The sequence below is a fragment of the Solanum tuberosum genome, unplaced genomic scaffold (genome assembly GCF_000226075.1).
Source record: "Solanum tuberosum cultivar DM 1-3 516 R44 unplaced genomic scaffold, SolTub_3.0 scf00128, whole genome shotgun sequence".
NCBI classification, from domain to species: Eukaryota; Viridiplantae; Streptophyta; class Magnoliopsida; order Solanales; family Solanaceae; genus Solanum; species Solanum tuberosum.
Window position 1 is genome coordinate 667,710 of NW_006239053.1, and position 16,696 is coordinate 684,405.

General features: G+C 32.5%; 4 protein-coding genes across 6 annotated transcripts; all 4 read left to right on the forward strand.

The window, feature by feature from the left end:
* The first annotated feature begins 24 nt into the window (after positions 1–24).
* On the forward strand, positions 25–489 carry LOC102578786 (17.6 kDa class I heat shock protein-like). The gene has a single exon (NM_001288681.1). The coding sequence runs from the start codon at positions 25–27 to the stop codon at positions 487–489; it is 465 nt and encodes a 154-aa protein (NP_001275610.1).
* A 3,651-nt stretch (positions 490–4,140) lies between these two features.
* LOC102578442 (17.7 kDa class I heat shock protein-like) lies at positions 4,141–4,895 on the forward strand. Its single transcript, XM_006350742.2, has one exon. It carries the CDS (start codon positions 4,242–4,244, stop codon positions 4,704–4,706), a length of 465 nt encoding a protein of 154 aa, XP_006350804.1. The 5' UTR covers positions 4,141–4,241; the 3' UTR covers positions 4,707–4,895.
* Positions 4,896–6,938: 2,043 nt separating this feature from the next.
* Positions 6,939–7,721, forward strand: LOC102606436 (17.6 kDa class I heat shock protein). Its single transcript, XM_006350741.2, has one exon. The coding sequence runs from the start codon at positions 7,077–7,079 to the stop codon at positions 7,539–7,541; it is 465 nt and encodes a 154-aa protein (XP_006350803.1). The 5' UTR covers positions 6,939–7,076; the 3' UTR covers positions 7,542–7,721.
* A 2,781-nt stretch (positions 7,722–10,502) lies between these two features.
* LOC102579113 (uncharacterized) lies at positions 10,503–15,057 on the forward strand. Of its 3 annotated transcripts, none has more exons than XM_006350744.2 (3): positions 10,503–10,848; positions 12,359–14,518; positions 14,612–15,057. In XM_006350744.2, the coding sequence occupies exons 2-3, from the start codon at positions 12,389–12,391 to the stop codon at positions 14,762–14,764; spliced, it is 2,283 nt and encodes a 760-aa protein (XP_006350806.1). In that variant the 5' UTR covers positions 10,503–10,848; positions 12,359–12,388; the 3' UTR covers positions 14,765–15,057. The 3 variants fall into 3 exon arrangements, with proteins under 3 accessions (XP_006350806.1, XP_006350808.1, XP_006350807.1); XM_006350746.2 differs by having other exon boundaries at positions 14,615–15,057; XM_006350745.2 differs by lacking the exon at positions 10,503–10,848 and adding an exon at positions 11,955–12,239.
* Positions 15,058–16,696: the final 1,639 nt, after the last annotated feature.

The following is a 16,696-nucleotide window of genomic DNA, read 5'->3' on the forward strand; positions in this document are numbered from 1 at the left end:
AAGTTTTTCAAAAGCTCACTGAAAATGTCACTGATCCCAAGAATCTTCGGCGATCGAAGAAGCAGCAGCATGTTTGATCCATTCTCAATGGACGTGTTCGATTCGTTCAAGGAACTAGGCTTCCCAGTTTCCAATTCAGGAGAGACCTCTGCATTTGCGAACACTCGAGTCGACTGGAAGGAAACTCCAGAAGCTCATGTGTTCAAGGCCGATCTTCCAGGGCTTAAAAAGGAGGAAGTGAAAGTGGAGATCGAAGAAGATAGGGTTCTTCAAATTAGCGGAGAGAGGAATGTGGAGAAAGAAGATAAGAATGATAAGTGGCATCGCGTGGAACGCAGCAGTGGGAAATTCATGAGAAGATTTAGACTTCCGGAGAATGCGAAGATGGATCAAGTTAAGGCTTCGATGGAGAATGGAGTGCTTACTGTTACTGTTCCAAAGGAACAAGTGAAGAAGCCTGATGTCAAGTCCATTGAGATCTCTGGTTAAAAGTCCATTTGTGAATTAAGTAGTAGTATATGATATATGGGCAAATAAAGAACTGATTCCGTTGTGTCTGTTGAAGATTTGAAGTTACTCTGTTTTTCTATTGAAGTGTTGAGTCGGCTCTGTTTCTAGCCTAATGGCGTAATTGTACTTTCTTTGAAATTCCATGTTGAATATGAAATATTAGTCCTTTGATTCTGTTCCAATTCCTCTATGTTGTTTTTTGATAATAAACATTTATCATTCATTTCTTTGAATGAATGTAAATACCAATCAATATAACATAACCTTAACGTAAATATGTGGCATAAATTCGATCTACTATGTATTTTCCAACGAACGGTAAAATAGACGTATCGGAAGCTCTTTTTCTCATAATGAAAGCAAGTAAGAATGAAATGAGTGCTTACTCAATGGATTAAAGAACTACAACGATTCGAATTCCATTTTCCAAATACAAACATTCAATATTATGCTAAGTAATCAAGTTTTACGTCCTCTGATTTAATTTATTTATGTACAGTTTTTCTTTATGTCTGTCCTTAGAAAATGACAATTTATATAATTGAAATCAACTTGAATATTTTAAATTATAAATTTTAAAAAAATAAATCTATTTGAAACTTTTGAATCCAAATAAACAAACGTAAATTAAAATGGCTAAAGTAAATACCAAAAGAAATATATGAAAGAAATTTTTTTGAGTCCACATAAAAATTATTGAAATATAAAATTATATGATTAAGTAATTTTATAAAGAAATATTTTAGTAAATGTCTTTTTTTGTGGATACAAACCAAAAACATAAATTACGTTTTATAATTATGACTAGACACCAATGCCCATACTAGTACGGATTCAATATCTGTTATTTTTTTGTCTCACTTCATGTGATACAGATAAAATTTACAGAGTCAATTAAATTTTAATATGATTTTTAAATATTTTAAGTTGTTAATTATTGTAATTTTTTAATGTAATTTTTAAATAATATGTGTTACTTCCCTTGTCCCAATATATGTAGCACATATAGAAATTTAAGAGTCAATCAAATATTGTTAATTATTGAGATGCACAATACTTTTTATGTAGTTTCTAAATTAAATAATACACGTTACTTCTTTTATCCCATTTTATGTGACACAAATAGATTAGTTTTATGAATCAATTGATTTTTTATAAGTAATCGACAAATATTTTAGGTTGTCAATTATCATGTTACGCAATTTTTAAATATATATAAAAAATTAACAATAAGACAAATAAATTAAAACGAAAGAAAAAAGTAGGCAAATATATATGTAAGTGTGGAACCACACAGTCGATACATGCATGTTGACAGTCACATGTGTGGTTATCCACACTTATATATAAGTAGTAGTGACCTTTTCATTAAGCCTAGGGGTGTACGTGATCGGGTTATTTCCGTTTTTTTAAATATCACAACAAATTTTGTGTCAAAATTTTAAATTTATAAACCAATCTAAACTAATAAAACAAGGGATTTTCAATCTCGGATTTTTTCGGGTTGGTTTGGATTTTTCAAATACCAAACCAAATTATTTGTGTCGAATTTTTAAAATTTTAAATCAATACAAACTAATAAACCTCAGATTTTTTGGGGGGTTTTAAATTTTTCTGATAAAGTATTCATACAAACATATTATTAACTTGTGCTCCAAATATTTTTTTAGTTCAATTAAAATATAACCATCTAAAGTGTTTCTTAAGAAAATAACACAAAATATGAGATGAGTGATGATACTAAAATATGAGATAAAGAATAATATAATAATGAAATCATATAAAATAACTATTGCAAATTAAATTGATAAGTCATAATGAAATTGATCATAATTTAAAAAGTACTTAACCATGCTAAAATAAATCTAAGAAATATTAATTACGTGATTAAACATTAAAGAAAATTTAAAATTAGGCTATATATTTTAAATGTCAAGACCAATGTAAAACTAAAGAACAAATCTTCAACATTAAAGTCATTTTTAGTGTTGAATTAATTATCTTGATAGCATTAGTATTGATTTGATTTTGAATTGAGCTTAATTAGTGTTACTAATAACCCTTCAGGGTGGCGCAGTGGTTTGGGCTTGGGACTTCCATGTTGGAGGTCTCAAATTCGAAACTTCTTGCCAACGAAAGCAAGGGGTTTGCCTTCTTGGTCGATCTCATTGCACCGGACTTGCCTAGTGCGGGTTACCTCTCCTATATGGTTTGCAAGTTATTGCTTAGGAGCGGAGGTTTTACCCTATGTGCACCCAAATGATAGCAACTGCGGGTTTCCCTCAGCATCAAAAAAGTTACTAATATCACTTTTATTAGATCATTGAAACTTTCAAGTCTCAAAAAACTTGAAAAAATATGTTAAAAAATAAAAATTATGAAAATATACAAGTAATATATAAAAATTACATCAAAGTAAATACTTTTATGTATAAAATAATTTAAAAAATTATATATATATATATATATAATGCCGAATTGATTTGATCTAGGATTGATTATTTTAGTTAAAACCAAACCAACCCAAATGTAGTCTGAGTTTTTTTTCCAATACTAAACCAAGTCAAATCAAACCATTAATCAGATTTTTTTTTGGTTTAACTCAAGTTGCAGTTTGATTCGATTTTCGGTTTGATTTTGTATACCCCTAATTAGACAATAGAATTATCAATGCATTTTGATATAGTATTACTTATAAAATGATTGTTTTTTTGTTCATTTATTCAATTTAAATAAAATAATACATTAGAAGTATGTTATTTTATAAATTCAGAGGCGTAGCCAAGATTAAAAGTTTGAGGGTTCTAAATATTCTTTTAAAAAGAGAAAGCGGGGTTCAAAGCTACAATTTTAACGTGAAAAACATTTTCATGGTCTTTTTCTTATAACTATTGCACTGTCTATCAATTTTGTCAGGAGTTCACAAGTTAATAGACATATACATTTATTTAATTTTCTAGTACAAATACAGGGTCCACGAAAAAGCTATGAGTTCGTCCGAACTCATGAACCCCACCTATCTCCGCCTCTAATTTTATTATATGTATCTTAGTAGATGATATAACATTTAATAATGTTAAAAAATTGTAGTTACATTCACAATGATGGTAAAATGAAATTTAAGGTAGACCGATATAGTTTTAATTTTTGGTGTTAGTATATTTTGTAAGTATGAAAACAAATGAGGCGTTAGATTGACTGGTAGAATATATTTTTTAAATTATTAAATGTTCTTATATTCTCAAATTTGATATAATTATTATAATATATATTAATTGTCACTTTATTTTCTATTTATATATATATAATTAATACTTGACTTTAGGAGAATACTAAATAAAAATATACTAATATTTATTTAATCTAATTTTTTAAAGAACATAAAATTTAAAATTATGACATATAAATAAAAATGGAGGGAGTAATTAATAAAATTTATGTTTCATTATATATAAATATAAAATTATAAAGGGAAAATGAAAGGCCTATTACTGTAGAATGTTGCGTAAAACCGTTGGATCAACAGAGTTCTCCAGAAGCCTATCGACATCTCATATATACCTTGCTAAGAAATATCCAGAAAGTTACGGAAGCCAAAAAGACACGAAATATCGAGAAAGTACTTGACACTCCTGAGGGACCTTATAAATACCAAACGTCTCCTTCTCCTAGAATCAGTGTAATTCAAAGAAGAAGATTGTGAGAACAACAGTTTAAAAGCTTAATTGAAAATGTCACTAATTCCTAGAATTTTCGGTGATCGACGAAGCAGCAGTAAGTTTGATCCATTCTCAATGGACATGTTTGATTCCTTCAAGGAATTAGGCTTTCCAGGTTCAAATTCAGGGGAGATCTCTGCATTTGCCAACACTCGAGTTGATTGGAAGGAAACTCCAGAAGCTCATGTGTTCAAGGCCGATCTTCCAGGGCTTAAGAAGGAGGAAGTGAAAGTGGAGATCGTAGAAGATAGGGTTCTTCAGATTAGCGGAGAGAGGAACGTGGAGAAAGAAGATAAGAATGATAAGTGGCATCGCGTGGAGCGAAGCAGCGGGAAATTCATGAGGAGATTTAGACTTCCGGAGAATGCAAAGATGGATCAAGTTAAGGCTTCTATGGAGAATGGAGTGCTTACTGTTACTGTTCCAAAGGAACAAGTGAAGAAGCCTGATGTCAAGTCTATTGAAATCTCTGGTTAAAAATACATTTGTCAATTAAGTAGTAGTATATGATGTATGAACAAATAAACAATGGATTATGTCTGTTGAAGATTTGAAGTTGCTCTGTTTTTCTATTTAAGTCTTGAGTCTGCTCTGTTTCTGCTTAATGGAGTAGTTGTACTTTTCCAAATTCCATGTTGAATATGAAATACTAGTCTTTTTATTAAATTGTTATTTCATATTTACGTAACTTCAAAAAATAATTATTTAGCAAATCTGATTTTGTTTTTTTTATTATTCAAGTAATTTTATAAGAGTAACTTTTCAAGTAAAATAAAAAAAATTGTCGACACAAATAAAAAACATAGATTTTGCTGAGATCTCTCCATATAAGCTTTAGCTCATACAGAATTTGAACAACCGATTGACCCGTACATGAATTGCGAGTCATACTAGCCAGTCCACTTTTTTTAAAATATATTTTTTATAATTTTAAAATTAAATTAGAGTAGGATACGTCGGCCCATGACCTTTAACGGGCCAGAACAATGGAGTCCATTAAAACATATTTAGGTTTTTCTTGCTTCCTATAAATACACCTGAAAATTCTCTCTTCAAACATAACTTTACTTTTCCCTTCTCTGCCGCAGCAAGAACTAAACATGAAAGCCTGGTGTATTTTTATTTTATTTTTCTTAAATCATGAAATGCCTATTATTGCAATTCTTTGATAGTAAGTTATTGAAAAATGGATTATGGGATCTACAGTAGGCATTATGCAAACAATGCATATTTATTTGTCGACTTGATTCATCTTTCTTTTTCCTTCAAATAGTTTGTTTTTATTTCTTTATGGACTATGGTGTGTAAGAATGATGAAGAAATCATTCGGATTCCCACTGATATTTATTCGTGATTACTACAACCAGCTACTTCTGACTTCACATCGTAATCCAACCCTTTTTAAATTTAATTTTTATGTATTTTTATATGGATTTGGAATTTGATACTTTGAAACATAAAGGGCCGGTGATGTAAGTAAATATTTGCTACTCTTGATGGGAATTTATCAAATTTCCATCTGATGATTCTCTATCCACCAAGATCTCTGAGGCCTTGTTCTTAAATCCTTTTTTCTTTCTAAAATAATTTTGAAGTTGCTCTGTTCTTCTATCCAGGTTGAGTCGTTAAAATGTACCAACAGTATTATATTGTCCTTTTATTCTGTTCAAATATATCATATTTTTCTTTTACACTTCTTAAATGGATCGCAAACGTCTAATGATTATTATTTGCTTGTTTTGATGCTTTAAAATTACATTAGGCATATACAGCACATGGATGTAACATTATTTCAACTTCGCAGGATTACAATATCAAGATTCATCTTATGGTATATATTGAATGATAATTATAATATGGAAAGTTAACCCATCCTTCTTTACTATATTTTCTATTATTTTTTTATCATTTTAAAATATTCTTAAAATTTCTTTTTCCTCCTAAAACCAACCTTTGGATACATAACTTCTTATTCCCAAACCCACTTTGTTTCTTCCGTTTACACTCAATCAATCTCTTCCTATTTTTACTTTCACAATCTTATCAACTTAATTGATAAGATTATGTGAAATTAATTGATAAGATTGTGGAAGTGAAAATGGAGAGATATATTTTTACTTTCACAATCTTAAGCTTAAGATTGTGGGACATTAATTGATAAGTTTGTCGGAGTGAAAATAAGGAGAGATTAAAGGAGTGAAAAAAGAAGAAAGATAAACATGAATTTGGAATGAGAAGTTTTGTTAGGGTTAAAAAGTGGATTTATTAATATTTTTAAATGTTAGGGAATAATAAAAAATATGATAAATAAGGATGTTTAGATAAATAATTATTCTAAAAACCAACACTAAACCAATAAATTATGAATTAACTCAATAATATTTTAAAATATCAACAATAAACCAACAAATCATTAAATAACTCAATAATTTTAAATTAATAATATTTTTTCGATTTACTTTATTAATCGATTTGCATGCTGCTGATAATATCTAACCCTCCTTGTAAAGCAACCGAAAGTAACGGGCCGTTAAAAATAACAAGAAACAGAGTTCCTAGAAAGTTAAGACGACTTGTCGAATTGGGCCTGATGAAGCCCAATTTGCATGTGATCTGTAATGTGGCCAGCGGGATTTATCCCGAAAGTTGTCGACATCACCTTCCTGAAGTATCTACTTGGCTCTAGAAATGTCTCATTGATAGTAGAACTTACAAGTATGGAGAAACTACTAAACACTTCTCTAGGAAGCTATAAATAACTAGCTAATCCTTATCCATCAACCATCAAAAAATTAAAGCAATTAAACACAAGAACAAACACAGAAAATTCTCAATAGCTCACTGAAAATGTCACTGATCCCAAGAATCTTCGGTGATCGACGAAGCACCAGCGTGTTCGATCCATTTTCAATTGACGTATTTGATCCATTCAAGGAATTAGGCTTCCCAGTTTCCAATTCAGGGGAGACCTCTGCATTTGCTAACACTCGAATCGATTGGAAAGAAACTCCAGAAGCTCATGTGTTCAAGGCTGATCTTCCAGGGCTTAAGAAGGAGGAAGTGAAAGTGGAGATCGAAGAGGATCGTGTTCTTCAGATCAGCGGAGAGAGGAACGTGGAGAAGGAAGACAAGAACGATACTTGGCATCGGGTGGAGCGAAGCAGCGGGAAATTCATGAGAAGATTCAGACTTCCGGAGAATGCAAAGATGGATCAAGTTAAGGCTTCTATGGAGAACGGAGTGCTCACTGTTACTGTTCCAAAGGAAGAAGTGAAGAAGCCTGATGTCAAGTCCATTGAGATCTCTGGTTGAAATATGTGAATATATTACTACAGTATCCTATGATGTATGGGCAAATAAAAAATAATTCGAATCCGTAGTGTTTGAAGTAGCTCTGTTTCTGTATCAAATGGCGTGGTTGATGTACTTCCTGTAAAATTTCATGTTAAAAATGTAATAGTAGTGTTGTAATATCTTTTTTGTTGTTCAAAACTTGCAGTTAGTCACCTGATAAATTGCCAATTTAATTAATTCATCATCTTCCGGATAGACAGTTTGGTGCCTATGCCACCGTAGGGCTACATATTTGAATCCGCCTCTGTCACCACGGGACTAGACAAGTCTGAATCATTCAGCACGTGATCATAAGGGGAATAAAAGATGAAGGTGTGAAAGTGATGATATGAATGAAAAGATGATCTATCATTGTACTGTTTTGTTCAGTCCACGAGATTTCTGTTTACCCAATGCCGAATAAGCCAAAGAGAGATCCCCACGTATTGCGTGGCTCTTAAAACAAGCAGAAGCACGGACCAGCTTTGCTACTAAGCAAGCAACAATTATATATGGTTATCAAAGTTCACATGCTGACTTTAGGGAAGATAAAAGTAGTTTTCTTAATTTTAAAAAATCAATTACAATCCAAAATTTAAAATATTTAAATTTTTACTTTGTTATGACCGATATCTTTGAGATGTTATCGTTGTAGCCTTTATCTAGCAAATTGAGAAGTAGATTATCTAGCAAATCTTGTGAGATTCAGTGAAATCAAGTCACCCCAACAATTCATTGTGCAACTCCTTTTTCTCTTCTGCTTTTCAATAATACCATTATATTTTCAATCATATAGTCGTTGACCAGGTGCAAATATCTTCAATATTCTGAATGATGAGCCTTTTTAAAACTTAGATTTGTTGATCATAAGATCAAAGATTATAGAAACAAGATAATTGCAGCAATAATACTGGGAGCTGTTCCACTGTGAACACCACGTGATATCATTGCAAGTTTGGTTTTAGCATAAAGTATATACATTATGCTATTTTTCTGAATTATTAGTGTTTAGAAAATTTTACTACTACGTACATAAAAAGTGTTGAGTCCGACGTTGGTGGAGTGTAGAGTTTTTGGTGATCATTATATGATTTATGGGGCAATTCTCAGCTCTGAACTAGTTAGTAAAGTTAAGTTAGATTTAAGGTTGGTATTAATTGATCTAGCGGCGATAAGAACTCCATGACTCCTATTTAAGTCGATTGAGGCAGAATCACATCAATTCATTGTTTAGCTGATGTTAGGCCTTAATCCTATTTTAATGCTCTCCAATGTCCAATCCTGAGCGCGAGAGTGCAAATATACATCATGACTATATTGGTGGAGTGTGGTTTCTTGGTTTTTTTTTTTGGCAATTCACAGTGCATAGGACCAATTAGGAGGACCCGAGATTTTTTTTCATACTACAATTCTTACTCAATCCACTAGTTTTTGGGATTAACACGTTATGTTAGCCCCAATTTTGTTTTATTTTTTCAAAGAAAAAAAAGTTCTTTCATTATTGAGACATTCTTTGAATATCAACTTATGTTTAAAGACCATAACTTTTATTAGATAGTATGGGACAATTCTGACATTAAAAGCAAATGTTGTGTTACTTTTTACCTCACTCAAACAATTCAATCATAACATCAACTTATGCTTAAAAGAGCAGTTTACCATTGTTTAATTCTCTATTAATTCCCACTTTTACGTTAAACTATTTTGCCTATTCATTTTCATAGCAAAGTAGAGTTGGCATTTTGGCCTTTATGAGGGGGTGGGGTGGTTGAGGTGGGGTACAGTTTCTGTTCCCAATATTCTGCAAGGACTAAGAAATAGATTTAAAAGAATATTTTTATTCTTGTAGTGTATATATTTAATTTAGATTATTTCCAAATAAATATGCATATATAATCCAAACTGAAAACAATTAATTCCCTTGATTTCACTAACATATTTGTATCTGCCAACCCTACATCATTATCCCAATAAAAACACCACGAAAGAGCATGGAGAAATAAATAGGATTGTTCTATTTTTAATTAGAAATTTCATATTTAATCCTGAAAATAGAGAAATTTTAAGTTAAAAAATGTTTCTCCCTTATTTCAAAAATTAGTCTTATGATACGAGGATTATGCAAAGATTATATCAGTTTCTAAGGATTTGAAACTTTATACTTTGAACAAAAAATCTAAGATTGAATATCAAGAATCAATAATATAATATTGGAGCAAGACATATACCTAACATGAATTAGGATAAATTTAGTTATAATATCATAATTAAAAAAAAAAAAATTAAATTCAACTCAATTTCAAAAGTTAACTACTCTAATATTCTCTGTTCTAAAATAAGTTATGATTTAGCTTGAGCACATCTTACTCATTCTTAGATGATTAAGTAATAATTTTATGCTGAATGTAACAAAGGTGATATTTGAAGACAACTTCAAAACTTGGATAACCAATTTAGAGAATTAACTCGGTTATTAATGATTTTTGATTAAGTAAATAAAAGTAAAATTTTAAAAGAATACGATCCATTATTTTATTTTATTTTTAAAAAAATATTAAAATACTACCTCCATTTAAAAAATAGTTACATATTTTTCTTTTTAGTCTGTCTCAAAAAAATAATTCTTTTTCCTTTTTAGCAATAATTTACTTTCAGCTTTTCATGTGATATATTTAACCACAAACATTTAGTATATTTAACATAACTTTAATTCAACACCACAAAATTAAATTTTTATTTTTTTAAATTTTATATTAAGTTCTGCTAGATCATTTTCATTTTCAACGGATGGATGGAGTAACACACAAGAATATTGCAAGATTAATTAAATAAGTATAGAGATTAATTGGGTGAATGTCGAAAATATTTAAAAAAATAAAAACTAATAAGGTATCCCAATAAATGAGCAGTCAGTCATTAACTATGTGTAGTCATCGAAAGAGCGCCCCTACCAGCCCGTGACCCACGTATTCTTCTTCCTTCCGCCTGGCATACCTCCGCAAAACAGAAAAAAAAAAAGTGCAGCTCACTAACATCTCTTTTCACTTTATTTGCCTTTTTTTCTCTGTCTACTTCATCAATTTGGTACTCAAATATAAGATGATTTTGTCAGTTCTTTCTTTCTGAGCTAATTCTCTGTTTTATCTTCTTTGTTACTTGTAATTATTGGTTTCACCGCCACCTTATACAACCCATCAATCCACAGAAAGTATTTACCGCTGCTTCATTTTTTTTTCCTATGACTTGTTTGATTCTGCTCCTAATTTTCGAGCGGTTGTTGAGTTAGGTATGTACCTTGATCTCTTTCTTTAAATGTTTCTCTGTTGGATATGACTGTTTGGTTTTCTGTCATTTTCACTTGTTAATTCTTGTCATTATATATAAATTATTGTTCACTTTTAATAACATAATTTCTGTAATCACTTATTTATAATGCATCATGCATCATTAATTTTAAGAATTCGTAGAAAGAACCCCATTGAAGGGGCCTTGTAGTAACAGTAAATTTATTTATGTGTGATTTGTGGGTCACGGGTTTGAGTTGTAGAAGCAGCCATAACACTCCTTGGGTGGTGTGGCTCTTTCCCGGACCCTGCAGGATGTCGGTGCCTGCCCTTTTTGCCCAACTGCTCCTTCTATGTTAAAATTGAAATTTTGAGTTAATTTTTGGTTAGAGACAGAAAGTGAGTGGTTTATGGCAATTGGCAAAGCAAACTCCACCGACAGTGCTCTTCTTCGTTCTATAATTTTCCCAATTTTACTTTCTCAACTTAAAAATTGATCAATGTTTATACTTTAGAAAAATGGAGTGTTGGACGATGTGAGGTTAGTTATGTTTATGTCTTTAACGATAATTCGAATTAAGTTTATTATGTGTGTGGATTGGGATCTTTTTTTAATAGGAAACTGTAATTGTAATCTATAGATTAATTAAACTATTAATTAAAAAATATTTGTTGAAACACATTCATCAGGAAAAAGTAAGGAATAGGATTAATGAAGCACATCCATTATTGAATCAAGCCGATTTGATAGCACTAAAATAAAGAATTTCACTTTCCAAAAGTGTGACATAACTTTTAAGGGAAATAGGTGGAGTAGAAGTTAAAGGTATAAAGTAAATCAAGTCCTGTTTTTAAGGAATAGTGTGTTGAGCTTTCTGATTCTACTTGGTTGTCAGGGTCATGTATTCATAATTAGCCAAGTGAGAATAGGGACATGAAGGCACCAAGGGTGTGGCCGAGTGATCATGTATCTGTCTAATTCTTGTCTTTTTGGTGGTCAGAGTTATCCGGTAGTTGTGTTGGTGGTGGGTAAAAGGTACCTCTCGAAATAGTCGAGGTATGTACAAGTTGACACGACTACCACCGTTACTTTTAAAAAATGATTATGGCACAAAATGTTGTAAGCAAGGAATATAATATTTCCTTGTCTGCAGATATAAGAGACAACCCATGTTGAGAGATACAAACAACAAACTTTTTGAGTTGTTGTAGTTCATAAAATAACTTTTATGCCCATCTCTTTCAACTTTTTTATCTTTGTAATGAGAGGAACCATGAGTCCTATGTTCATTGTATAACACCTAATTCCTAGCTACTGACATCTAATTATGTAATTATTATTAGTGAAACGATTCCATGAAGAGGAACACTGCATCTTTAAAACTCATCATGTGTAATTATTTCTGGCTTTTTTACTTTATGCTTATGTTACACTATAATCTACTGCAACTTGCATCAAAAGTGGCTAAACATGTGAATAATCTCTTGTGTTTGCTTGTTTACCTCTGCCAGGGGTTCGGAAATTCATGCACGGTGTAGCAAATGGAAAGGCAGCTTAAGCAGAATGGTGAAAGAAAGAGAATCGAGAATGAGGAGCTTGTTAAATACATGTCAAGGTTGCCTAGTTATCTTGAAAAGGGGGAAAATCTTCAGGACAAAGCTTTCAGTGTCGGTGTCCTAGATTGGCGTTTTCTTGAAAAATGGCGACACGATCACGTAAATGTACCTTGTAGAAGTAGTGTGTGTTCACCATCAAGCAGCAATACTTTGTCAGTTTCCTCAATGGAGGGATCTTCATCCAATTCTAGTAGAGCCCGAAGCTGCTCCCCTGCCCATCGAAGGATTCATCGTCTTACACCACAATCATATTATGCATCACCGCTTAAAGGCACTCATCCTGATGTCAAATCAGGAAATTGTGGACACTTGAAGAACGTAAAACCAGGAGCAGCTAAATTTCTTCACGAGAATCAACAGATAAATCTTCTAGAACTCAGGAAAGATCAACACCCACGGAGGGCTTCACGTGTTAGGAGATCACTTGATGTAGAGACATCACTTGATGTAGAGACACACAAGAGAACATCTGGTTCCGAGGGGAATATGAAGTTCCAAGATAGAGAATGTTCTCCAAAAGGAGAGAATGAGTTAGTAGAATCATGTCATAGGGTTGATGATTTTGATTTCATAGAGAAACATAAATCAGATGCCCTTCAAGTACCAGAACCTGGCCAAGAAACTAACAGTTGCACTACTTACTTCCCACCTGATTCAGTAGCGAGAAACCAGGAAGCGGTGAAACCGAGTAGACAGAGCTTTTCTTGTGGATTCATTTCTGCATTCTACCATGGGCAGCTCTCTCCTGATATCCCTAGTTCCTGCCCCCTCCCTCATGTAGCTGGTGAGTCGAGAATGGGACAAGCGAGTTCAATAGATGCAAAGGATACTAGCTCTTCATCTCAGACAATTCAGCATTCAGCATATCCTGGGAAAAAGGCTCCAAGCCCACCCAGAGTCAATTACAAACAAGAGAAGAAGTCAACTGCTATGCTAAAGAATCCAATTACCCCTAAATCTTCAGAAACTACAAAAGTCAGAAATCCTTCTCCAACTCGTCGTCTTAGCATGGCAATAGGAAGGATTGGCCAGATTTCTGGTATAAAAGATATGATGACTGTATCACAAGGGGTCAAACATCCTGCAGAACAATCTGGTTCAGATAAAGCTCAAACTCCGCCCTCGCTTGAGACAGGCTGCAATAAATCAGACACCACTAGCCGAGCCAGGACGAGTCCCTTGAGGAGGTTGCTAGACCCACTTCTGAAGCCAAAGACAGGCAACTGCGATAACGTGACTGGATCATCCACAAAACGCGGTGAATCTCCTACAAAACGCTCATTAAAAGTTAAACTGGATTTGAAGGGTTGTAGATCTATTGATATCGATGATCCACATTCTAAAGGTACACATGCACCATCAACATTGCAAGCTCTCCTCCAAGTAGCTGTGAAGAATGGTCTTCCTCTGTTCACATTTGCAGTTGACAACGAAGTTAACATTTTAGCAGCCACAGTGAAGAAATTTAGTTCGACTTTGAAGGAAAATAGTTGCTGGATTTACACTTTCTTCACCATTCATGAGACAAAGAGAAAGAGTGGAAGTTGGTTAAATCAAGCCGGAAAAAACACCGGTGGTGGAATTATGCCTAACGTAGTTGGCAAGATGAAGGTTTCTGATGTTTCATTCTCCGAATCAAACAGGCAGAAACTTGACACACAGTTTAAGACTAGGGAGTTTGTTTTGTTTGCCACAGATGCAAGACATCAGCCAAATGACGAGCTTGGAGCTATTGTCGTCAAATCACCCAATAGAAGCACTACTTGTCCTAATGGAAGTATCCATCAGGATCGCGGCTGCAACAATATTTCAGCCTCAGGCGTAGCAAATCCTTTTGAAGATCTTAGCATGACAGCTATACTTCCTGGTGGTGCACATAGCCTACCTAATAAAGGGGAGCCTTCTTCACTGATTGAGAGATGGAAATCAGGTGGATCATGTGATTGTGGTGGATGGGATTTGGGTTGCCAAATAAGATTACTTGTCAATCATCGAACGATATCCAGTTGTCTCAGCCCCGAACTTACTGCTGAAAGATTTGAACTTTTGTCCCAGGTATGATCAACATTACACAATATGTAACTCCATTCTTACAAATTATATCCGAAGTCTAATACACCATAATGATCTTTTTGTTCTTGTTTTTAGCAGGGGGGAGAGCAGGACAGCACGCCAATCTTCAGCTTGTCCCGGTTCAAGGATGGGATCTTTTCAGTTGAATTCAGTTCGTCGTTAAAGCTTCTGCAGGCATTCTCCATTTGTATAGCAGTTCTAAATGGAAGAAATCAAGAAATCTTCTGAAGTGAATCAATACATTGCCAGAATATCCAGAGGGAGCCCAGGTGGAGTTTTCTGCTAAATTTGTCTCAACTCTTCACTTTCCCCAATTGGAAAGGTCTGAAATTGCTACCAAACATTGGTGAAACATCAAACTAAGGCTCTATAGTTCTTTTTTTAAACTATAGCTAAGCTTGTAGAATATCAGTCCATGATTTTGATAAATTCACATGTCATGGGTTTAAATATATGTTCTAATTATTATATTTACATTTAATAAAAGGCTAAAGTCATAAGCGGTCTCCTTAACTTGTCCTCATCTTTCACTCTTGACACCTTATCTAAGTCATGTTTCTATTGAATGCTTACGCTATTCAAATAATGTACCTATTAGATACACTTTTACTAATAATCCGTTAAAAATATAAAGTGTGTATTACACTTGTAAATGACGAGGCATGAGAAATGAGTACGAATATTACCTACATGTCCAATTGAACTATGAGTTATGAGTTAGAAGTCCTTTTGTTTTTGTTTGGGCCGTACGTGGCGGCCACTGCTTTTGAAATCATAGAAGCAATGGTGCATAAAAAGAAGATCTATTGCAATTTAACTCTATAAAAGTCATAAATAAAAACACATGGAATATCAACAGAAATAAAGATCTTAGCCGAAATTTAACTCTGTAAAAAATCATAAATAGACCTCACATTAATTTAGCCTCACCTGATATTTATACTCTTAACTTTGGCATTTAAATTATAAAGTTAAGCAAGTAGACGCAGGTATATAATAACCGAACCGAAATATATTAAAGTTTTTACTATTCATGATATAATTGTTGTTCCATTTCATTCATTCAATTAGAGAAGAAACAAATAAAATACATTTTACCAGCCAGATTTTCTAGTAAGAAAATCTTGACTGGGAGAAGTACAATTGGCAAAATAAAAACCATCTTCCTTGACTAACCAATAACATGTTCCAGTATCAATTCCTTCTTTTCCACAAGCTCCAGAATCTCTATACACCTCAAACGCTGAGTCTTTTGAGCCCCAAAAAAAATGACAAAAAAATACTGTCTCAGAGAAAACACTTGGCCTGAACGAAAATGTGAAATCACTTCCTAGATGAGGATAATGCCATCCAAGATCATCATCGCGAGATGCACAGTGAAATTTTAATGGTGGAGTTTGTTTTTCAATACCATCAACTATATGAACTTCAATTTTTTCAATCGCATTCATTTGTTGTACAAATAAAAATGATAAAACTAATAAGATAGAAAAATTAATCTTCATTTTTTTGTGTGTGTTTGTTTTCACCTTCAATAATTCTTATACAAAAGAAAGCAAGTATACACCTTTACTTATACTTGTTTTTTTATGAAGTGATTTATAAATATTTAAGGAGAATTAATTATAAAAAGATATTTAATTGAAAGTAGCTTGTGTCCTATTGATTATGAAAATAATTAAATAAAAAAAATATTGATTTTGGTCTCTATTGCATTAAATTATGGAAAAATTACATTAATTTGAAATCTCATATCCATGATTTTCTTTCCTTTTTTTACACCACAAATCTCTCCATAATTACATTAATTAATCTATTTTTAAATTTCAAATCTTTTCTCTTTCCAATTAATTATTTCAAATTACTCAAGAAGTAGATTTCTTTCCATCACTTCAACTTTTTGATTTCTTTTATTATTACTTTTTTAATTTTTCATCTTAAAAAAAATAAATTACCTCCTCCCCCTGCCCCCATTGAAATCTTATTGAAACTTTGCAATTTTAGTTAATCATATCATTGTTGAAAAACGTCCAAAGAAAAAGAAGAAAAAAGTTGAATCTGCCATTGCACTGCCATTACTATCAAAAATACAAAATTTTAATATATCTTGTTTATTTTGATTCTTAAATTAGTCTTTGTTAATGTTATCATTGATCCGAT